Source organism: Oncorhynchus gorbuscha, linkage group LG20, assembly GCF_021184085.1.
Source record: "Oncorhynchus gorbuscha isolate QuinsamMale2020 ecotype Even-year linkage group LG20, OgorEven_v1.0, whole genome shotgun sequence".
Taxonomy (NCBI): domain Eukaryota; kingdom Metazoa; phylum Chordata; class Actinopteri; order Salmoniformes; family Salmonidae; genus Oncorhynchus; species Oncorhynchus gorbuscha.
In genome coordinates, this window is record NC_060192.1 from 27,154,912 (window position 1) to 27,180,309 (window position 25,398).

General features: G+C 44.2%; 1 protein-coding gene across 1 annotated transcript in view; it reads left to right on the forward strand.

The window, feature by feature from the left end:
* The window catches only part of LOC124006768 (ephrin type-B receptor 4a-like), a 54,312-nt gene that overhangs the window by 992 nt on the left and 27,922 nt on the right, over positions 1 to 25,398 (forward strand). The window contains exon 2 of the mRNA XM_046316905.1: positions 21,908 to 21,978. Within this exon, the coding sequence (XP_046172861.1) occupies positions 21,908 to 21,978 (71 nt within the window). The remainder of the gene's footprint in view (positions 1 to 21,907; positions 21,979 to 25,398) is intronic.

Here is a 25,398-nt window from a genome sequence, read left to right on the forward strand (position 1 = left end):
GGATTGGTTCATATGACCTCCTCTACAACGTTCTCAATTAAAAGGCTTAATGTACTGCTTATTGTCGACGAAACATGTACGGTGGCGTTATTAGGCCACCTAATAGCTTATTGAAAATATGATTTAGTCCAATTTTGCCTTCAACTTCAGATTGTTGTTACATTGAAACAGCATCACATATTACATTGTAAAAACTGCACTGTTACGTTGTAACAGCCGCACGTGCTTGTTACAATGTAACATGCTGGTTGTAAATCATGATGGTTAATCAATCCTACACTCCTACATTTTTACTGTGTCATGTTTTTATTTGTATGAAGAATCACAAGGCTCCACTATCTAACTATTGCAATTAAACTCTGAGTGAGACTTCGCCATTATTGAAGATTCACTTGTTGCAGTGTCTTTATATATATGTATATACAGTACACAGTACCAATCAAAAGTTTTAGAACACCTACTCATTCAAGGGTTTGTCTTTATTTGTACTATTTTCTACATTGTACAATAATAGTGACATAATAAGACATCAAAACTATGAAATAACACAAATGGAATAATGTAGGAACTAAAAAAGTGTTCAACAAATCTAAATATATTTGAGATTCTCCAAAGTAGCCAACCATTGCCATGATGACAGATTTGCACACTGGCATTCTCTCAACCAGCTTCATGAGGTAGTCACCTGGATTGCATTTCAATTAACAGGTGTGCCTTGTTAATTCTTACGGCTGCCATCCCGTTAACGGGATAATTGTTATCAACGACCGCTGAATTGCATAGCACCACATTCAAATAATATTACAAAAAATATTTTTATTAATGAAATCACAAGTGCAATATAGCAAAACACAGTTTAGCCTATTGTTAATCCACCTGTCGTGTCAGATTTAGAAAATATGCTTTACAGCGAAAGCAATCCAAGTGTTTGTGTAAGTTTATCGATCGCTCGACAAAAAATGATGTACACCTAGCATCAAGTAGCTTGGTCACGAAAATCAGAAAAGCAATCAAATGAATCTTTTACCTTTGATGATTTTCGGATGTTTTCACTTACGAGACTCCCAGTTACACAATAAATATTCCTTTTGTTCGATAAAGATGATTTTTATATCCAAAATACCTCAGTTTGTTTGGCGCGTTATGTTCAGATATCCACAGGAAAGAGCGGTCAAGACAACGCAGACAAATTCCAAATAGTATCCGTAATGTCCACAGAAACATGTCAAACGTTTTTTATAATCAATCCTCAGGTTCTTTTTAAAATATTTAATTGATAATATTTCAACCGCAACTGTCTTTTTCAGTCAGAGAGGGAAAGGCAATGGCTGCCCAAATTCTGTTACGCATACAAAACGCTGCTGGCACCCAGCCATACAATGACACGATGTTATCTTTCTCGCTAATTTAAAAATAAAAGCCTGAAACTATGTCTAAAGACTGTTGACACCTTGAGGAAGCGATAGGAAAAGGAATCTGGTTGATATCCCTTTAAATGGAGCAAAGGCAGTCTATGGAACATGGAGTTTTCAAAATAGAAGCCACTTCCTGGTTTGATTTTCCTCATGGTTTCGCCTGCAATGTCAGTAATGTTATACTCACAGACAATATTTTGACAGTTTTGGAAACTTTAGAGTGTTTTCTATCCAATACTAATAATAATATGCATATCTTAGCAACTGAGACTGAGGAGCAGGCTGTTTAGTTTGGGCAACTTATTCATCCAAGCTACTCAATACTGCCCCCCAGCCATAAGAAGTAAAAAGTTAATTTGTGGAATTTATTTCCTTAATGAGTTTGAGCAAATCAGTTGTGTTGTGTCAAGGTAGGAGTGGTATACAAAAGATAGCTCTAGTTGGTAAAAGACCAAGTCCATATTATGGCAAGAACAGCTCAAATAAGCAAAGAGAAATGACAGTCCTTCATTACTTTAAGTCATGAAGGTCAGTCAATATGGAACATTTCATTAACTTTAAAAGTTTATTCAAGTGTAGTCGCAAAAACGATCAAGTCCTATGATGAAACTGTCTCTCATGAGGACCGACACAGGAAAGGAAGACCCAGAGTTACCTCTGCTGCAGAGGATACGTTCATTAGAGTTACCAGCCCTAAGAAATGCATCTCACATCTCAACATCAACTGTTTAGTGACTGCATGAATCAGACCTTCATGGTCGAATTGCTGCAAAGAAACCACTACTAAAGGACACCAATAAGAAGAAGAGACTTGCTTGGGCCAAGAAACATGAGCAATGGACATTAAACCAGTGGAAATCTGTCCTTTGGTCTGATGAGTCCAAATTTGAGATTTTTGGTTCCAACCGCAGTGTCTTTGTAAGACGCAGAGTAGGTGAACGGATGATCTCCGCATGTCTGGTTCCCACCGTGAAGCATGGAGGAGAAGGTGTGATGGTTTGGGGGTGCTTTGCTGGTGACACTGTCAGTGATTTATGTAGAATTCAAAGCACACTTAACCAGCATGGCTACCACAGCATTCTGCAGCGATACGCCATCCCATCTGGTTTGCACTTAGTGGGACTATCATTTCTTTTTGAACAGGACAATGACCCAACACACCTCCAGGCTGTGTAAGGGCTATTTGACCAAGAAGGCTAGTGATGGAGTGCTGCATCAAATGACTGGGCATCCACAATCACCCGACCTCAACCCAATTGAGATGGTTTGGGATGAGTTGGACCGCAGAGTGAAGGAAAAGCAGACAACACATGCTCAGCATATGTGGGAACTCCTTCAAAACTGTTGGAAAAGCGTTCCAGGAGGAGCTGGTTGAGAGAATGTGTGCGAGCAGATATCAAGGCAAACTGTGGCTACTTTGAAGAATGTTACATTTAAACCATATTTTGATTTGTTTAACACTTTTCTGGTTACTACATTATTCCATGTGTTATTTCATAGTGTTGATGTCTTCACTATTATTCTACAATGTAGAAAATAGTAAAAATAAAGAAAATCCGTTGTATGTATAGGTGTTAAAATTTTTGACTGGTACTGGAAATATATATTTATGTATATACAGTTGAAGTCGGAAGTTTACATACACTTAGGTTGGAGTCATTAAAACTGTTTTTTCAACCACTCCACAAATTTCTTGTCAACAAACTATAGTTTTGGCTAGTCAGTTAGGACATCTACTTTATGCATGACACAAGTAATTGTTCCAACAATTGTTTACAAACAGATTATTTCACTTATAATTCACTGTATCACAATTCTAGTGGGTCAGAAGTTTACATACACTAAGTTGACTGTGCCTTTAAACAGCTTGGACAATTCCAGAAAATGATGTCATGGCTTTAGAAGCTTCTGATAGGCTAATTGACATCATTTGAGTCAATTGGAGGTGTACCTGTGGATGTATTTCAAGGCCTACCTTCAAACTCAGTGCCTCTTTGCTTGACATCATGGGAAAATCAAAAGAAATCAGCCAAGACTGGTTCATCCTTGGAAGCAATTTCCAAACGCCTGAAGGTACCACGTTCATCTGTACAAACAATAGCACCCAAGTATAAACACCATGGGACCACGCAGCCGTCATACTGCTCAGGAAGGAGATGCGTTCTGTCTCCTAGAAATGAACATACTTTGGTGCGAAAAGTGCAAATCCATCCCAGAATAAGAGCAAAGGACCTTGTGAAGTTGCTGGAGGAAACAGGTACAAAAGTATCTATATCCACAGTAAACAGAGTCCTATATCGACATAACCTGAAAGACCGCTCAGAAGGGAGAAACCACTGCTCCAAAACCGCCAGAAAACAGCCAGACTACAGTTTGCAACTGCACATGGGGACAAAGATCGTACTTTTTGGAGAAATGTCCTCTGGTCTGATGAAATGAAAATAGGACTGTTTGGCCATAATGACCATCGTAATGTTTGGAGGAAAAGGGGGAGGCTTGCCGAAGAACACCATCCCAACCGTGAAGCACAGGGGGGCGGGAGCAGCATCATGTTGTGGGGGTGCTTTGCTGCAGGAGGGACTGGTGCACTTCACATAATAGATGGCATCACGATGTAGGAAAATTAGGTGGATATATTGAAGCAACATCTCAAGACAAAAGCTTAGTCACAAATGGTTCTTTCAAATGGACAATGACCCCAAGCATACTTCCAAAGTTGTGGCAAAATGGCTTAAGGACAACAAAGTCAAGGTATTGGAGTGGCCATCACAAATCCCTGACCTCAATGCTATAGAAAATGTGTGGGCAGAACTGAAGAAGCGTGTGCGAGCAAGGAGGCCTACAAACCTGACTCAGTTACACCAGCTCTGTCAGGAGGAATGGGCCAAAATTCACCCAATTTATTGCGGGAAGCTTGTGGAAGGCTACCTGAAATGTTTGACCCAAGTTTAAACGATTAACGGCAATGCTACGAAATACTAATTGAGTGAATGTAAACTTCTGACCCACTGGGAATGTGATGAAAGAAATAAAAGCTGAAATAAATGATTCTCTCTACTATTATTCTGACATTTCACATTCTTAAAATAAAGTTGTGATTCTAACTGACCTAAAACGGGGAATATTTATTAGGATTAAATGTCAGAAATTGTGAAAAACTGAGTTTAAATATATGTGGCTAAGGTGTATGTAAACTTCTGACTTCAACTGTATATACACTACCGTTCAAAAGTTTGGGGTCACTTAGAAATGTCCTTGAATTTGAAAGAAAAGCAACGTTTTTGCCCATTAAAAGAACATCAAATTGATCAGAAATACATTGTAGACATTGTTAACATTGTAAATTCCTATTGCAGCTAAAAAGGTCTGTATTCTTATGGCGTACAAAGGCCCATTATCAGCAACCATCACCCCTGTGTTCCAATGGCACGTTGTGTTAGCTAATCCAAGTTTATCACTTTAAAAGGCTATTTGATCATTACAAAACCCTTTTGCAATTATGTTAGCACAGCTGAAAACTGTTGTCCTGTTTAAAGAAGCAATAAAACTGGCCTTCATTAGACTAGTTGAGTATCTGAAGCATCAGCATTTGTGGGTTTGATTACACAAAATGGCCAGAAACAAATAACCTTTTTCTGAAACACGTCTGTCTAGTCTTGTTCTGAGAAATGAAGGCTATTCCATGTGAGAAATTGCCAAGAAACTGAAGATATCATACAACGCTGTGTACTACTCCCTTCACAGAACAGATCAAACTGGCTCTAACCAGAAAAGAAAGAGGAGTGAGAAGCTCCGTTGCACAACTGAGCAAGAGGACAAGTACATTAGAATGTCTAGTTTGAGAAACAGACGGCTCACAATTCCTCAACTGGCAGCTTCATTAAATAGTACCTGCAAAGCACCAGTCTCAACATCAACAGTGAAGAGGCAACTCCGGGATGCATAGAATAGCCTTCATTTCTCAGAACAAAAATAGACTGACAAGTTTCAGAAGAAACTTCTTTGTTTCTGGACATTTTGAGCGTGTAATCGAACAACTAGTCTAAAGAAGGCCAGCTTTATTGCTTCTTTAATTAGCACAACAGTTTTCAGCTGTGCTAACATAATTGCAAAAGGGTTTTGTAATGATCAAATAGCCTTTTAAAGTGATAAACTTGGATTAGCTAACACAACGTGCCATTGGAACACAGGAGTGATGGTTGCTGATAATGGGCCTCTGTACACCTATGTAGATATTCCATTAAAAATCAGCAGTTTCCAGCTACAATAGTCATTTACAACATTAACAATGTCTGCACTGTATTTCTGATCAATTCAATGTTATTTTAATAGTCCAAAAATGTGCTTTTCTTTAAAAAACTAGGACATTTATATGTGACCCCAAACTTTTGAACGGTAGTGTGTGTATATATATATTATATATAAATATGTATGTATATATTTGTATGTCTTTTAAAAACAGTCTAAGAAAACATACCTACATGGATTCATTAAAGATAGAGGGGTGATAATAAATTTGGTGTGTGTGTGTGTGTGTGTGTGTGTGTGTGTGTGTGTGTGTGTGTGTGTGTGTGTGTGTGTGTGTGTGTGTGTGTGTGTGTGTGTGTGTGTGTGTGTGTGTGTGTGTGTGTGTGTGTGTGTGTGTGTTTGTGTGGTTGTGTGGTTGTGTGTGTGCACATTATTGAATTTGTGCTTGTCTGTGTGTGTAGGAGCATGTGCGTTTTGGAAAGGTGACCCCGCCAGTCCACAGCCTGTATATATGCACCCTGCCCAGTTCTGTGGTGTTCCACTACCAATCAATCCTGAACGGCATGGCTCCGATTAGTTCCACACTGCATGCTGAAATGGAGACACCTGGTCCCTTCTATCTACAAACAATTAACATGGTGCTGTTTGACAGGCATCTATAACATCCGAGCACGGCTATGGCATTACAGTAGACTTGAAGGGATTAGTTTGGTATGCCTACTACAAGGTCACTAATTAGCCACAGTAACACCACAATCAATTCATGATTATGTTTCATTTAAAAAATTTCAGTTCAGGTCATTTTAGAGGTCTTTTTGTTCCCTGCCTCAATACGTTTTTGAACTATTACGATTCACTCTGCATCCTAGCCCACAACGATACTCTGTAGGCTCGCTTCACTTACCGTTGAGAAGAGTTTTGAGGATCTAGGCTTAGACTGTAGAAAACCCACCTCTAACACCTGCTCTCTACTTTCCTTCTCGACTCACAACAGAAGGAGTAGAAAGAGAATCCGTGAGCTGGGAGTTAGGCTAATCTATTGAATGTGACCACTTTCCCTTAAATGTGTTAGGGTTTGAACAAACAGGGTAAAAACTGAAACGGGCGACTAGAAAAAGCTCAAACCAAGTTTATTCAACACACTGGGTGCCTCAGCTGCAAGCACAACTTATAAGTCACACTAGCACATATTTATACTTTACGACAATTTTTTATTTGAACCTTTACTTAACTAGTGACAGCCTACCCTGGACAAACCCTCACCCAATTGTGCTCCACCCTATGGGAATCCCAATCACGGCAGGATGTGATACAGCCTGGAATCAAACCAGGGTCTGTAGTGACGCCTCTAGCACTGAGATGCAGTGCCTTAGACCACTGCGCCACTTGGGACTTCTCCTTGCATGTCTAAGATAAACAATCCTTCTCTGTTGCTAGGCAGAAACTCAGTTGGTTCCTCTTACTGGTATTGTCATGGCCCTGACTAAGTCCAGGACCCTCATGGGCATGGAGGTGAGTGTGTATGGGACATGACTGTAGTCTGATGGTCTTTGGTGTGGCCCCTATGGCCCCCCTCCCAGCAGTGTCTTCTCTCTTCAACTGTTGACATTCTTTAGAGTTGAGATCCACATCCCTCATTGTCCTAGTTCCACATCCCTCATTGTCCTAGTTCCACATCCCTCATTGTCCTAGTTCTACATCCCTCATTGTCCTAGTTCCACATCCCTCATTGTCCTAGTTCTACATCCCTCATTGTCCTAGTTCCACATCCCTCATTGTCCTAATTCCACATCCCTCATTGTCCTAGTTCCACATCCCTCATTGTCCTAGTTCCACATCCCTCATTGTCCTAGTTCCACATCCCTCACTGTCCTAGTTCCACATCCCTCACTGTCCTAGTTCCACATCCCTCATTGTCCTAGTTCCACATCCCTCATTGTTTTAGTTCCACATCCCTCACTGTCCTAGTTCCACATCCCTCATTGTCCTAGTTCCACATCCCTCATTGTCCTAGTTCCACATCTCTCATTGTCCTAGTTCCACATCCCTCATTGTCCTAGTTCCACATCCCTCACTGTCCTAGTTCCACATCCCTCATTGTCCTAGTTCCACATCCCTCATTGTCCTAGTTCCACATCCCTCATTGTCCTAGTTCCACATCCCTCATTGTCCTAGTTCCACATCCCTCACTGTCCTAGTTCCACATCCCTCATTGTCCTAGTTCCACATCCCTCACTGTCCTAGTTCCACATCCCTCATTGTCCTAGTTCCACATCCCTCATTGTCCTAGTTCCACATCCCTCACTGTCCTAGTTCCACATCCCTCATTGTCCTAGTTCCACATCCCTCATTGTCCTAGTTCCACATCCCTCATTGTCCTAGTTCCACATCCCTCATTGTCCTAGTTCCACATCCCTCACTGTCCTAGTTCCACATCCCTCATTGTCCTAGTTCCACATCCCTCACTGTCCTAGTTCCACATCCCTCATTGTCCTAGTTCCACATCCCTCATTGTCCTAGTTCCACAGCAACTTGCCTGCCCTATCAGCAACTGCAACTAGACTGTTGCTCTTGGCCTCTTTCCTTAGAAATATGAATATTCAGCAATAACATGTTTGAACAGAATACGACATTTGGTCACTTTCCCTAGTCTTACTTAATAACTTTCCATACACAGAGTTCCTATTCACCCTTCATTGACCCCAACATATACATTCCTTATACATGTAAAGTCATCAATAAGTTGATGCATGGTAACATGAATAGGTATATTTCAAGTCAGAATCCAACAACTGTTAAAGATATATATATATATTAAATACATGCATGTGGTCCCTGCAGGGCTGTGAAGGTATTAAAAAGGGCAATGCTGGTAATTATTCATTTGGCCAAGTTAAGCTCGGCGTCCGTGGGGTACATTGGATTCGGTCCACAGGGTAAAATCCTCAAAAGGGCCCTAAACCCTCTGAGATTAGTGTGTGTGTGCGTGCGTGTGTGCGCGCGTGCGCGCGTGTGTGTGTAAATGATTAAACAAAGGTTGATCCCTGCGCATATCGTATAACAGATATTTAGTGGTCTTTGTTGAGAAGAGTTTGAAGAAAAAACAGACTTCCATCCCAGTGAGCCATTGAGCCAGTGAGCCTTCACAATCAGCCTCCATGATGAGCTAAACCTCAAAAAGACACCATCCTCTCTGTTGCTTTTCCTCCACCTCCTCTTTTCTCTCATCACCCCCTCGCTCTTTCTCTCTCTTCATCCCTTCTCTGTGGATAGAGCGCCGCGATGAGTGACATTCTGCTTCACAGCCCATAAACTCAGTGTCTAAAACCAGCAAACGCTGAAAGAATGTTTTTTATTCAGAATACAAGAGGCCCTATGTGAAAGAGTTAGGGCCTCGTCGCCCCTCCCCTGCACTCTTTTATTTTGTTACTCTTTCCATCGCCCCTCTCTCTGCTGTGTGAGCGAGTCAGTGCAGTCAGGACTTGCCGACTGTCTCCCCTGCCGCGGAAATGCGGATCTCTTCCCAGAAATCCTATTAAATGGAACCGATTTTTATAAGAAAAGGATTTGCATTTTAAGCAATCCTCCCCCCTCACTGACACCCCCAGACATCATCCTCTGTGGCTTAATCCCACGATTAGCCCCTTGAAGAGTTAAACAGGCATCCGAGTGACGCAGCTGTAATCTACAGGCCAATCGGCCTCTACTCCAGAAACACTTGTTCTCTCTCTCTCTCTCTCTCTCTCTCTCTCTCTCTCTCTCTCTCTCTCTCTCTCTCTCTCTCTCTCTCTCTCTCTCTCTCTCTCTCTCTCTTCTCACTCTCTCTCTTTCTCTCTCTCTCTTTCTCTCTCTCTCTTTCTGTTTCTTCACTCTCTCTCTCTCTCTCTCTCTCTCTCTCTCTCTCTCTCTCTCTCTCTCTCTCTCTCTCTCTCTCTCTCTCTCTCTCTCTCTCTCTCTCTCTCTCTCTCTCTCACTCTCTCTCTCTCATGAAGTTGCCTCTGCAGACTGTGGCCTGGAATGGAAATGTGTCTGGTGGATGGCAGTCTGGTGGAAGGTAGTCTGGTGGACGGCAGTCTGGTGGAAGGCAGTCTGGTGGAAGGCAGTCTCGTGGACGGCAGTCTGGTGGACGGCAGTCTGGTGGACGGCAGTCTGGTGGAAGGCAGTCTGGTGGAAGGCAGTCTGGTGGAAGGCAGTCTGGTGGACGGCAGTCTGGTGGAAGGTAGTCTGGTGGAAGGTAGTCTGGTGGACGGCAGTCTGGTGGAAGGCAGTCTGGTGGAAGGTAGTCTGGTGGACGGCAGTCTGGTGGAAGGTAGTCTGGTGGAAGGTAGTCTGGTGGAAGGTAGTCTGGTGGAAGGTAGTCTGGTGGAAGGTAGTCTGGTGGAAGGCAGTCTGGTGGAAGGTAGTCTGGTGGAAGGCAGTCTGGTGGAAGGCAGTCTGGTGGAAGGTAGTCTGGTGGACGGTAGTCTGGTGGACGGTAGTCTGGTGGACGGTAGTCTGGTGGAAGGTAGTCTGGTGGAGTCTGGTGGACGGTAGTCTGGTGGACGGTAGTCTGGTGGACGGTAGTCTGGTGGAAGGTAGTCTGGTGGAAGGTAGTCTGGTGGATGGTAGTCTGGTGGACGGCAGTCTGGTGGACGGCAGTCGGGTTGATGATGGGAATAAAACAGCCACCCAGCCCACCACCACCACCCCTCCAAGCCATGCATCAATGTCAGTGACACGCTGACAGGCTGGCATGGGGCGAGGCAGGCGACCCTAGTGCTCTCCCCTGCTCCTCCACCCACATGCCACTCAATGTGAGAGGGAGCACACAGAGGAGAGGGAATGAGGCCACAGCCTATCAAATAGGACAGAGCAAGAGAATGACTCTTATGGAGAGGGTCATTTCTGTCAGAGGGTGTCGAGGAGAGACTGTTATCATGTCAAGTAGAAATTACAAATGGGCTGACAAAAAGTGAGAGGGTGTGTGTGTGTTTTAATGTGTGTGTGCAGTAGGTTCCCAACCTTTTCCAGTTACTGTACCACCAATTTAATTTTGCTCTGCCCGGAGTACCCCTGAAGTACCCACTCATGTACATTATACCAGCGAGCCTATGGTCTCATGAGTCTTCTCAAGTACTCAAGTCCTAGTATTCCTGGTTGGGAACCACTGCAGTAGGTGACTGCACCTGGCTGTGAGACAGAGGTGTGCTGTGTGCTGTGATTCATACAAACACTCACACACACACACACACACACACACACACACACACACACACACACACACACACACACACACACACACACACACACACACACACACACACACACACACACACACACACACACACACACACACACACACACACACACATTTAACATTACATTTACATTTACATTTAAGTCATTTAGCAGACGCTCTTATCCAGAGCGACTTACAAATTGGTGCATTCACCTTATGACATCCAGTGGGACAGTCACTTAACAATAGTGCATCTAAAACTTAGGGGGGGTGGGGTGAGAGGGATTACTTAACCTATCCTAGGTATTCCTTAAAGAGGTGGGGTTTCAGGTGTCTCCGGAAGGTGGTGATTGACTCCGCTGTCCTGGCGTCGTGAGGGAGTTTGTTCCACCATTGGGGGCCAGGGCAGCGAACAGTTTTGACTGGGCTGAGCGGGAGCTGTACTTCCTCAGTGGTAGGGAGGCGAGCAGGCCAGAGGTGGATGAACGCAGTGCCCTTGTTTGGGTGTAGGGCCTGATCAGAGCCTGGAGGTACTGAGGTGCCGTTCCCCTCACAGCTCCGTAGGCAAGCACCATGGTCTTGTAGCGGATGCGAGCTTCAACTGGAAGCCAGTGGAGAGAACGGAGGAGCGGGGTGACGTGAGAGAACTTGGGAAGGTTGAACACCAGACGGGCTGCGGCGTTCTGGATGAGTTGAAGGGGTTTAATGGCACAGGCAGGGAGCCCAGCCAACAGCGAGTTGCAGTAATCCAGACGGGAGATGACAAGTGCCTGGATTAGGACCTGCGCCGCTTCCTGTGTGAGGCAGGGTCGTACTCTGCGGATGTTATAGAGCATGAACCTACAGGAACGGGCCACCGCCTTGATGTTAGTTGAGAACGACAGGGTGTTGTCCAGGATCACGCCAAGGTTCTTGGCGCTCTGGGAGGAGGACACAATGGAGTTGTCAACCGTGATGGCGAGATCATGGAACGGGCAGTCCTTCCCCACACACACACACACACACACACACACACACACACACACACACACACACACACACACACACACACACACACACACACACACACACACACACACACACACACACACACACAGAGCATACACATTACATGTTCACACACACACACACACACACACACACACACACACACACACACACACACACACACACACACACACACACACACACACACACACACACACACACACACAGAGCATACACATTACATGTTCACACTAGTCATTTCATCCATCATCATACAAGGTTTCGTACAAGGCCTTATTTCAATGTGGAACCTAAAAACCTTCCAAAAGTGTTTAGTGCTTCAAACCCCCCTGTCTTAAGCCTCTAAGAACAGAGAACATTGGAAGGAAGATCTTGAGCTGAAGATCTTGAGGAGGTGTCAAATGAAAGAGGAGACCCATGGAAGTACTCTGTTGTATCAGGGCTTGGATGTGCAGATCTTTCAATGGTTTATTTAGCCTGAGTCTGTTGTGCCATCCAGACCGACTGTCCTCCAGCGTCAAGCTGTCCACCTCCCACTGCGGATTAGTCACTGTGTGTGTGTGTGTGTGTGTGTGTGTGTGTGTGTGTGTGTGTGTGTGTGTGTGTGTGTGTGTGTGTGTGTGTGTGTGTGTGTGTGTGTGTGTGTGTGTGTGTGTGTGTGTGTGTGTGTGTGTGTGTGTGTGTGTGTGTGTGTGTGTGTGTGTGTGTGTGTGTGTGAGTGAGGTATATCTGCATGTTTTCTCTCGTGAAAGTATCTATATACAGTTGTAATACAGTTTGTATTACTCTATAACCAATGAGGACCCCAATGTTGATATGGTTAGTATGGCAGACGTTTGCGAGTGGAACCTGACAGTAGATGTTGGTCATATTATTTCTGCAGTCGATGTGTGTACTTTTGCGTCAGAGCACATTTAAGTGCGTATGTAGAAGTGTGTGTGAGAGCTGACCTTTTCTTTGGTTTATGTCTCGGTATTTAGTGTGCTGGAGAATCTCCCAGTCCGTCTGACATGGGTGGGGTGGTGGGGGGGGTCAAGCTTGAACAACAGAACCACAAAAAGGAAAAGAACCACTAAAACACACTACAGTCAACATGCTGACAGCATATGGAGATTGTGCACACTTTGAAAACAGTCCTGTGTGTCCCCTTCAACACACAATGATAATCGTGAACTACTCTTTATAAACTTGTTATAAACCCTTATAAACATAATGAGTTATCTCTGTCATGTTTGTTACCATTGAGTCCCTATCAGTTAAACTTAAACAATTACAGAGAAGCAAGGCTCCCTTTGATTTGAGGTTGACTTAATCCTAAACCCTTTGTTCTAAACATCAACAGTGACTCTGGTTTAGTTACGATGCCTATCAAACCATGCCAACTGTACCACTGTCTTTCTCAGTAGTCGGTGAGGCTCCTTGATCATGTAGAAAGCTGTTCCACTGTGTGTCTCTCTCTAGGGAAGGGAGGGAGCTTCTTTGTTCCACTCCAGCTCTCCTTAATTGGTCTTTTATGAAGTTTAATCTCACCCATAGCTCAGTGTCTTTTGTTAGCCAGGGAGGGAGATGTGGGAAGTCATCTGGACTCTTTCAGATCCCCCCCTTTGGTGTGAGATTAGCTACAGAACTAAAATCCAACCAGGGAGAAGAAAAAGCCCAGAACATTACTACTGTCAACTCTTGAACAATCTCAGCAATTAGCTCACTGCAACGTGACATAATTGTTGAGTTAAAGCTGCAATATGTAACTTTTTGGGTGACCCGACCAAATTCATATAGAAATTGGAGTTATAAATATGTTGTTCTCATTGAACGCAAGTCTAAGAAGTGGTATATCTGTTCTATGTGCGCTATTTCTATGCTTCACATTCATACATTTAGTTTTGCGTCTTTTACTTTAGGTTTTGCCAAATATAACGAACAGTGGTTTAGATGGTACATTGATTCTCTACACTATACTTGCTTGTTTTGTCACATAAACTGAAATTAGGCAAACTATTCTAATTTTAGCAACCAGGAAATGGCAGAGCAATTTCTGCATAGTGCACCTTTAATATTTTCCAACGTTCTGCAGACAACAGTCTATGAATGTTTAAAACTGTTGTCTGTTGTGTGGAAATTCTGCTGTTTCTACTTGAATAAGTTCTGCTGTGGCACAGACATTTCAGCCACCATATTACAACGTTACCCAACATTCCAGGCATTGAGTCAATTGTAACTTGCACATTTCTGAGCCCAAATGAATGCCAGACATGTAGGGTAGGTTTAATACACTTAATCCCCACTGCTAAGGTCAGCCATTTTGGTTCACAGCTGTGTTATTCAACTCTGGCTGAACACCCACACAGAACGGACCCTGTCCAGTAGCCAGCTCCCTACAGTAACTGGGTCAGGTGATGTCCTGGGAGAGGAGAGAACAAGGACAGTAGTACCACCGGGCTGTTTGACATCCCTGAAGAGGAATAGATGAGTTGGAGTAGGAATAAAGGAGGAAAACATCTCTCTCTCTCTCTCTCTATCTCTCTCTCTCTCTCTCTCTCTCTCTCTCTCTCTCTCTCCCTCTCCCTCTCTCTCTCTCTCTCTCTCTCTCTCTCTCTCTCTCTCTCTCTCTCTCTCTCTCTCTCTCTCTCTCTCTCTCTCTCTCTCTCTCTCTCTCTCTCTCTCTCTCTCTCTCTCTCTCTCTCTCTCTAACACATGTAGACAGTCACACAGGTCCATGCACTATCATTTTATGATAAGATTAGAGAGTGAAGTGTTATGTCTTTCTCAGAGGGCCTCTCACTCGGCCTGCTGAATGCACTGTGAGGATGTCAGTCCATCACTCCTCAGCTCCCTTCAGACCAGGAGAGAAGCAGGAAACGGGAAGGAGGGGAGTGGGATTATAGGAGAGGGGGAGACCTAATCTCACAGGCTCAACTCTATGCCAAACACACATAAACAGACACACATCAGGTTTTGAACATACACTACAGATGTAGGATCTTAATTTGAGACAGTTTGCTACAGCAGAAGAAAAATCCTGCAGCAACAGGAAATGTGAATTATTATGTGGATTATAATGAATGGTCTGAAACTTATATTTGGAAATCACAAACTTTAAAACCCTTTTAAAAACTCAAATACACTGCAAGTTTCCATTTCATGCTGTGAAGGACAATTCTCAGCAACAAAAGAGTGATCAAATTAAGATCTTTCATCTGTATTGTGATATATGACGCACACTCTTGTGCTTGAAGACACACACACACACACACACACACACACACACACACACACACACACACACACACACACACACACACACACACACACACACACACACACACACACACACACACACACACACACACACACACACACACACACACACACACACACACACACACACACACACACGAAGACTGCAAGGTGGTGTCTTAGTGGCCAAATGCCCTGATAAGCTCCACTAGTCTTTTTTCATCTCTCCTTCTCTGCCTTCATCTGTTTCTGTCTGTTTCTCCTCCCAGCACTCCCATACATCCTTAACCCAGGTCAGCGCTGTCCAACACTCCTGCACTCTTCTCCCCACCCCTGACTTTCTCTTTCCCTCTCCTCTTAGCATGTTCTCCCATCCTACCCTAACCAGAATCTCTGTTCTCTCCTTCTCAGCCACCTTCCCACTTTATCTCTTCTCTATCTCTCCTCGCTCCTTCTCTCTCTAGGCGTGTAGGGGGTAATTGGCACTCTGGGTTTCCTTAATTAAAGCATGGGTCTAATTGTAGCCAATGCAGAGTGAAGGCTCACAAGCCTATCATTTCCTTATGACACTCCAGAGCAGCCAGAGAGAGAGAGAGAGAGAGAGGAAAAGCGAGAAAGTGGAAGACCAAGTAGCAGAGAGGTAGAGAGGAAAGTGAAGAAGTCGGTCTGTAATTAAAGAGAGGGTTTGTGTTCCAACTCTGAATAGGTTGGGTCATGCAGCAGCTATCATATTCAAGGTCACATATTTAAAGACTGGAGACGTGGGTTAATTCACCTGCTGTGTGGAGTGGATGGAGTTGGAGTCTTTGGAACAGAGCTGGTAGTATGGTAGGGTTCTTCTACAGTAGGGAGAGCCCTGTCCGGAGTCTTTACTGCTCTTTGAGGTTGTGGAAGGTTCGGAGTCTTTACTGATCTCTAGGGATGTGGAAGTTCAGGAGTCTTTACTGCTCTCTAGGGATGTGGAAGTTCAGGAGTCTTTACTGCTCTCTGAGGTGGTGGAAGGTCAGGAGTCTTTACTGCTCTCTAGGGATGTGGAAGTTCAGGAGTCTTTACTGATCTCTAGGGATGTGGAAAAACAGGAGTCTTTACTGCTCTCTGAGGTGGTGGAAGGTCAGGAGTCTTTACTGCTCTCTGAGGTGGTGGAAGGTCAGGAGTCTTTACTGCTCTCTGAGGTGGTGGAAGGTCAGGAGTCTTTACTGCTCTCTGGAGTGGTGGAAGAACAGGAGTCTTTACTGCTCTCTGAGGTGGTGGAAGGTCAGGAGTCTTTACTGCTCTCTGAGGTGGTGGAAGGTCAGGAGTCTTTACTGCTCTCTGGAGTGGTGGAAAAACAGGAGTCTTTACTGCTCTCTGAGGTGGTGGAGGTTCAGGAGTTTTTACTGCTCTCTGAGGTGGTGGAAGGTCTGGAGTCTTTACTGCTCTCTGGAGTGGTGGAAAAACAGGAGTCTTTACTGCTCTCTGAGGTGGTGGAGGGTCAGGAGTTTTTACTGCTCTCTGAGGTGGTGGAAGGTCAAGAGTCTTTACTGCTCTCTGAGGTGGTGGAAGGTCAAGAGTCTTTACTGCTCTCTGAGGTGGTGGAAGGTCAGGAGTCTTTACTGCTCTCTGAGGTGGTGGAAGGTCAGGAGTCTTTACTGCTCTCTGAGGTGGTGGAAGGTCTTTACTGCTCTCTAGAGTGGTGGAAGGTCAGGAGTCTTTACTGCTCTCTGAGGTGGTGGAGTATCAGGAGTCTTTACTGCTCTCTGAGGTGGTGGAGTATCAGGAGTCTTTACTGCTCTCTGAGGTGGTGGAAGGTCAGGTGTCTTTACTGCTCTCTGAGGTGGTGGAAGGTAAGGAGTCTTTACTGCTCTCTGAGGTGGTGGAGGATCAGGAGTCTTTACTGCTCTCTGAGGTGGTGGAAGGTCAAGAGTCTTTACTGCTCTCTGAGGTGGTGGAAGGTCAGGAGTCTTTACTGCTCTCTGAAGTGGTGGAAGGTCAGGAGTCTTTACTGCTCTCTGGAGTGGTTGAAGGTCAGGAGTCTTTACTGCTCTCTGAGGTGGTGGAGTATCAGGAGTCTTTACTGCTCTCTGAGGTGGTGGAGTATCAGGAGTCTTTACTGCTCTCTGAAGTGGTGGAAGGTCAGGTGTCTTTACTGCTCTCTGAGGTGGTGGAAGGTAAGGAGTCTTTACTGCTCTCTGAGGTGGTGGAGGATCAGGAGTCTTTACTGCTCTCTGAGGTGGTGGAATGTCAGGAGTCTTTACTGCTCTCTGAGGTGGTGGAAGGTCAGGAGTCTTTACTGCTCTCTGAGGTGGTGGAGGATCAGGAGTCTTTACTGCTCTCTGAGGTGGTGGAAGGTCAGGAGTCTTTACTGCTCTCTGGAGTGGTGGAAGGTAAGTAGTCTTTACTGCTCTCTGAGATGGTGGAAGGTCAGGAGTCTTTACTGCTCTCTGGAGTGGTGGAAGGTAAGGAGTCTTTACTGCTTTCTGAGGTGGTGGAGTATCAGGAGTCTTTACTGCTCTCTGAGGTGGTGGAAGGTCAAGAGTCTTTACTGCTCCATCTCCAATTCGAATTTGAATGAAAGGAAATCTAATTGAATTCAGTTCAATTAAATTAAATTAAATTCAAAGGCCTATTCTATTCTATATTAGGTGTAGTCTATACAAATACACATCTTGTACATAAAACATCAAACATGTTGTTAATTACATGCATACAAAATATTGTTGAAATAATTATTTTTCCCTGATAAAGGAAAATGAAACCTGTATGTGAATACTCTTATTTCAATTATATTTAGTTTCACCCTCAAGTTGACCCTAAAGCCTTCAAAAAGAATCCAATCAAAATAAATGGTTGGTGGAAATATACTGTAACTGGCTATTCTAAGCACAAAGGTTAAAATAGTTTATGAGCATTGTTTCCAGAGAAATGGTATCTGGAAGTGTGACCTGTCAGATATAAATCAACTCTCATGTTATATATGACTGACTGGAATTAATTTGAATTGTACTCAGTTAAATCTTCTTCCTGTCACTCAAACTCAAATTCTATATCCTGTGAGGTGTGGCCAAATCAGTTTCAATTTCAACTCATGAGTTGGGTGGGAGTCAATTCCAATATTCTGAATTGATCCCAACCCCGCACGGTGCTATCTAGAACCTAAAAGGGTTCTTTGGTCGTCCCCATAGGAGCATCCTTTGAAGAACCCTTTTGGGTTTCATGTAAAACCCGTCCCACAGAGGGTTCTACCTGGAACCAACAAGGGTTCTCCAATGGGGACAGCCAAAGAACCCCTTTGGAACCCTTTTTTCTAAGAGTGTGGTGTGTGTCTGTGTGTGTCTGTGCATGTGTGTGTGTTCATTCAGCCCCAGTGTGTTCAGTCGGTCCCAGTGTGTTCAGTCAGTCCCAGTGTGTTCAGTCGGTCCCAGTGTGTTCAGTCAGTCCCAGTGTGTTCAGTCGGTCCCAGTGTGTTCAGTCAGTCCCAGTGTGTTCAGTCAGTCCCAGTGTGTTCCCAGTGTGTTCAGTCAGTCCCAGTGTGTTCAGTCAGTCCCAGTGTGTTCAGTCGGTCCCCCAGTGTGTTCAGTCGGTCCCCAGTGTCCCAGTTCAGTCGGTCCCAGTGTGTTCAGTCGGTCCCCCAGTGTGTTCAGTCAGTCCCAGTGTGTTCAGTCAGTCCCAGTGTGTTCAGTCAGTCCCAGTGTGTTCAGTCGGCCCCAGTGTGTTCAGTCGGTCCCAGTGTGTTCAGTCGGCCCCAGTGTGTTCAGTCGGTCCCAGTGTGTTCAGTCGGTCCCAGTGTGTTCAGTCGGTCCCAGTGTGTTCAGTCGGTCCCATCTCAATGATATACTCCATTTACTGTTGGATGGGCTGTACTGTATCATATAGTTTTACATGTCTGTACATGCATATATATAAACCCTCAGACAAACACACACATGCATCCTGTCTCATAAAACATAATGATAGAGCAGTGATAAACACTGATTACACACACACCTCATACACCCGGCTGCCGTACCAGGCTGTGCCTGGAGGGGGTGACTGCTGTGCTTCTGCTGCTCCTTATAAATGATCATCATAGGACATCAGCAGGAGCAGGTGAGGAATGGCACAGTGTGTATATGGGTGCGCACGTGACTCAATTCTAAAGTGGTGCACCAGTTACCACCATGAAGACGCTGTATCATTTGTTTTCCTGTGAACTTGAGGCAGAACACAAACTGGGGAAACACCTCACCACCATACCTTCCCATTCCTCCATTCCCCAAGGATGGAGTTACACTTTACACTCCTGTCTAAAGCTGAGAGCGACCCTGCCGCTCCCTACATCAGCCCTCATCCTCCTCAACCCTTCACCCCTCATCCTACTCAACCCTTCACCCCTCATCCTCCTCAACCCATCATCCCTCATCCTCCTCAACCCTTCACCCCTCATCCTCCTCAACCCTTCACCCCTCATCCTCCTCAACCCATCACCCCTCATCCTCCTCAACCCATCATCCCTCATTCTCCTCAACCCTTCACCTCTCATCCTCCTCATCCCTTCACCCCTCATCTCCTCAACCCTTCACCCTTCACCCCTCATCCTCCTCAACCCTTCACCTCTCATCCTCCTCAACCCTTCATCCCTCATCCTCCTCAACCCTTCACCTCTCATCCTCCTCAACCCTTCATCCCTCATCCTCCTTACCCTTCATCCTCCTCCCCCCTTCACCCCTCATCCTCCTTACCCTTCATCCTCCTCAACCCTTCCCCATCTTCCTCCTCTCCCCTTCATCCCTCATCCTCCTCAACCCTTTATCCCTCATCCTCTTCACCCTTCATCCCTCATCCTCCTCAACCCTTCACCCTTCATCCTCCTCAACCTCCTCACTCATCATCCTCCTCAACCTCCTCACTCATCATCCTCCTCTACCTCCTCACTCATCATCCTCCTCAACCTCCTCACCCTTCATCCTCCTCTACCTCCTCACTCATCATCCTCCTCTACCTCCTCACTCATCATCCTCCTCTACCTCCTCACCCTTCATCCTCCTCAACCTCCTCACTCATCATCCTCCTCTACCTCCTCACCCTTCATCCTCCTCTACCTCCTCACCCATCATCCTTCTTTCCCTCCTCACTCATCATCCTCCTCTACCTCCTCACTCATCATCCTCCTCTACCTCCTCACCCCCCCAACTCAACTCTCCTTGCCTCCCGGGTGTCCATCTCTTTATTCAGGGTGTTGGACTGTGGTTATCAGCCCTCTGCAGCCTGCTAGTCCCAGGGAAGGATGGGAGAATAGTGTAGTTGAGAGATGGAGGGAAGGAGGGAGAAAGAGAGGGAGATGTCAGGGCTCTCAGGGACTGTCAATGGAGAAAGCGAGAGATATGGAGAGAGAGAGAGAGAGAGAGAGAGAGAGAGAGAGAGAGAGAGAGAGAGAGAGAGAGAGAGAGAGAGAGAGGGAAGTGTTTAGCCTGTCAGGGAAAAGGAAGGGAAGACTGTTAAAGCCAGGCACAGGTATCAAATGAGCCTCAGTGTAACGACAATCTGTCAAACCTGCAGGATTCTTATCAAATTGTAATTATTGATGGCATGATTCTGCTGTGTTCTAAAGACAGCTCACCCAGAGACACACACGTGATAGATACCTTTCATTCTATCTTTCCAAAAGCAGACTGTGCCAGAGAGTGTACCAAGATAGATACAAGTCATTCCCTTTTGAGACAAAGGCAGGGTGGGGTGAGAGAGAGGAAGGAAGGAATTGAAGAGATAAAGAGAGATGTTGGTATTTGTGCACGGTGCTCTGAGGAGGTGTAATCATAGATCAAAGGAAGCCTGGTAGTGGGGGAGACGGTGTGTGCACGGCTGGGGATGGTCAGGTGACTGGCTGACAGCCTGACCCCTGCAGGGAAACCCCTTAGGGATGGACAAACAGGACATGGTTTTAAACACACCACTGAGCTTCAGATGGAAGGAAACCTCATCCCATCAATAACTAATGGTCAGCTCACAATACAGGAGCGAGCCAGTCTACTGAGGGACAGCTGGGGGAAGAGACATTTTCACAGGAAAAGAAATCATTTCAGTTCCGCTTGCCTGTGATATTTCTGCATTGTTCCTCTTCCGTTCTCAATCCGTATTGAATTACTCAATCATAGCAGAAATGTTCTGGCTGTAAGAGAGCTGGTATTCGGCCGACGCTTCAGGAGATTACACAAAATCATTTCATTTTTAATCACAGCTCACGGCTGGAGGGGTGTGCATGTTGTTGAGTAGGTGTAGGCGCTATACAAGCGTGTTTGTGTGTGCACTGTGAATACATGAGTGAGCTTGAGTGTTGTGTGTGTGTGTCTGTTGTGTTGTGTTGTGTATGTGCAATTGGAATATCCCCTTGTTCCCACAGCTAGTCCCAATGTCCCCCTCTCCCCCTGAGGACAGAGAGGTTTCTCAGCAGGTTATTTTTAATCTAGAAACAAGGGGGAGGCATTAAGCCAGACCTGTATGATTCTGACCACAGACATGGAGGAGCGGGAGGGAGGGAGGGAAGGAGGGAAGGAGGGAAGGAGGGAAGGAGGGAGGGAGGGAGGGGGAAAGAACAGGGTCTATTTGGCACAGAACTCTGTTTTTCACTGTCTAATGTCCCTCTCAGTAGTGACGTATCATCAACCCCCCGGTACATTGAAGCAGTGGGTATAGCTAGAGCTACTTGATTTATACATGACACAGTTCTACTGCCTCAACCAGTGTGTATATCTGTATTACAATGTCTCTGAGTCTACTGTTGAAGTGTGTGTGTCCATAGCATGTTGTTACATGTCTGTCTTCACAGAGGTCCTGATGAACACTAAGACAGAGACGTCAGATCTCAGATGGACCGTCTACTCCCATGATAACCCTCAGGTGTGTATTCTGACCCCCAAATGGATCCTCTCATTATCTTCTACTTTCTTTCTGGGAGATTCTCAATTGGAAAAAAGTCTGTCCTCTCCTCAGCTCCTCTGATCCTCCTGGACCCGGAAACCGAGGTCGAGTGTCAATTCGTTAGTAGGTGAACGGAGGGCTATGCTCCCCTCCTCGATTACCTACTTCTGCAGAGGATTCACAAGAGCAAAACGAGTTGAGATTCTTCCTACACTCACAAAAGTTCCATAATAATAAAGACATTTCAATTGAAAAGTTCCAAAATAATAAATAAATATTAGGTCTATATACAGTATTGTAATGATGTGCAAATAGTTAAAGTACAAAAGGGAAAATAAATAAGCATGAATATAGATTGGATTTACAATGGTGTTTGTTCTTCACTGGTTGCCCTTTTCTTGTGGCAACAGGTCACAAATCTTGCTGCTAGATATGGGAGTTTATTTGTTTTCAAATTCTTTGTGGTTCTGTGTAGTCTGAGGAAAATACAGTTGAAGTCAGAAGTTTACATACACCTTAGCCAAATACATTTAAACTCAGTTTTTCACAATTCCTGACATTTAATGATAGTAAAAATTCCATGTCTTAGGTCAGTTAGGATCACCACTTTATTTTAAGAATCTGAAATGTTGGAATAATAGAGAATAATAGTAGAGAGAGAGATTTATTTCCGCTTTTATTTCTTTCATCACATTCCCAGTCGTTCAGAAGTTTACATTCACTCAATTAGTATTTGGTAGCATTGCCTTTAAATTGTTTAACTTGGGTCAAACATTTCGGATAGCCTTCCACAAGCTTCCCACAATAAGTTGGGTGAATTTTGGCCCCTTCCTCCTGACAGAGCTGGTGTAACTGAGTCAGGTTTGTAGGCCTCCTTGTTCGCACACGCTTCTTCAGTTCTGCCCACACATTTTCTATAGGATTGAGGTCAGGGATTTGTGATGGCCACTCCAATACCTTTGACTTTGTTGTCCTTAAGCCATTTTGCCACAACTTTGGAAGTATGCTTGGAGTCATTGTCCATTTGAAAGAACCATTTGCGACCAAGCTTTAACTTCCTGACTGATGTCTTGAGATGTTGCATCAATATATCCACATAATTTTCCTACCTCGTGATGCCATCTATTATGTGAAGTGCACCAGTCCCTCCTGCAGCAAAGCACCCCCACAACATGATGCTGCCACCCCCGTGCTTCACGGTTGGGATGGTGTTCTTCGGCAAGCCTCCCCCTTTTTCCTCCAAACATTACGATGGTCATTATGGCCAAACAGTCCTATTTTCACTTCATCAGACCAGAGGACATTTCTCCCAAAAATGTCTCCAAAAAGTACGATCTTTGTCCCCAAGTTGAAAACCGGCGGTTTTGGAGCAGTGGCTTCTCCCTTGCAGGTACTTTTGTACCTGTTTCCTCCAGCATCTTTACAAGGTCCTTTGCTGTTGTTTTGGGGTTAATTTGCACTTTTCACGCCTCTCCTTTCTGAGCGGTATGATGACTGCATGGTGTTTATACTTGCGTACTATTGTGTGTACAGATGAACGTGGTACCTTCAGGTGCTTGGAAATTGCTCCCAAGGATGAACCAGACTTGTGGAGGTCTACCATTTTTTTCCTGAGGTCTTGGCTGATTACTTTTGATTTACCCATGATGTCAATACGATTATGATTTTTCAATGCCAATACCGATACCGATTATTGGTGGGCCGTTTTTTATACATATATATTTGTGAAAATGACAATGACAACAATACTGAATGAACAATGAACTTAATATAATACATCAATAAAATCTATTTAGTCTCAAATAAATAATGAAACATGTTCAATTTGGTTTAAATAATGCAAAAACAGTGTTGGAGAAGAAAGTAAAAGAGGAATATGTGCCATGTAAAAAAGCTAACGTTTAAGTTCCTTCCTCAGAACATGAGAACATATGAAAGCTGGTGGTTCCTTTTAACATGAGTCTTCAATATTCCCAGGTAATAAGTTTTAGGTTGTAGTTATTATAGGAATTATAGGACTATTTCTCTCTATACTGTTTGTATTTCATATACCTTTGACTATTGGATGTTCTAATAGGTACTTTTGTATTGCCAGTCTAATCTCGGGAGTTGATAGGCTTGAAGTCATAAACAGCACAATGAAGAGCTGCTGGCAAACGCAGTAACGTGCTGTTTGAATGAATGCTTACGAACCTGCTGCTGCCTACCACCGTTCAGTCAGACTGCTCTATCAAATATCAAATCATAGACTTAATTATAACATAATAACACACAAAAATACGAGCCTTTGGTCATTAATATGGTCAAATCCGGAAACTATCATTTTGAAAACAAAACGTTTATTCTTTCAGTGAAATACGGAACTGTTCCGTATTTTATCTAACGAGTGGCATCCATCAGTCTAAATATTCCTGTTACATTGCACAATCTTCAATGTTGTGTCATAATTATGTAAAATTCTGGCAAATAAGTTCGCAAAGAGCCAGGCGGCCCAAACTGTTGCATATAACCTGACTCTGCGTGCAATGAACGCAAGAGAAGTGACATGATTTCCCTAGTTTAATATTGCCTGCTAACCTGATTTTCTTTTAACTAAATATGCAGGTTTTAAAAGATATACTTCTGTGTATTGATTTTAAGAAAGGCATTGATGTTTATGGTTAGGTGCAATTGTGCAACGATTGAGGTTTTTTCGCAAATGCGCTTTTGTTAAATCATCCCCCATTTGGCGAAGTTGGCTGTCTTTGTTAGGAAGAAATACTCAGAACACAGTTCGCAATGAGCCAGGCGGCCCAAACTGCTGCATATACCCTGACTCTGTTGCACTGAATGCAAGAGAAGTGACACAATTTCACTAGTTCAAAGAAATTCATGTTAGCAGGCAATATTAACGAAATATGTAGGTTTAAAAATATATACTTGTATATTGATTTTAAGAAAGGCGTTGATGTTTATGGTTCGGTACATAATGGTGCAACTACAGTGCTTTTTTTGCGAATGCGCTTGTTAAATCACCCGTTTGGCAAAGTAGGCTGTGATTCAATGATAAATTAACAGGCACCGCATCGATTATATGTAACGCAGGACAAGGTAGATAAACTAGTAATATCATCAACCATGTGTAGTTAACTAGTGATTATGTTAAGATTGATTGTTTTTTATAAGATACGTTTAATGCTTGCAGCACCTTACCTTGGCTCCTTGCTGCACTCGCATAACAGGTAGTCAGCCTGCCACACAGTCTCCTCGTGGAGTGCAATGTAATCGGCCATGATCGGTGTCCATAAACGCCGATTACCGATTGTTATGAAAACTTGAAATCGGCCCTAATTAATCGGCCATTCCGATGAATCGGTCGACCTCTACCTTCCAATTGACTCAAATGAGGTCAATTATCAG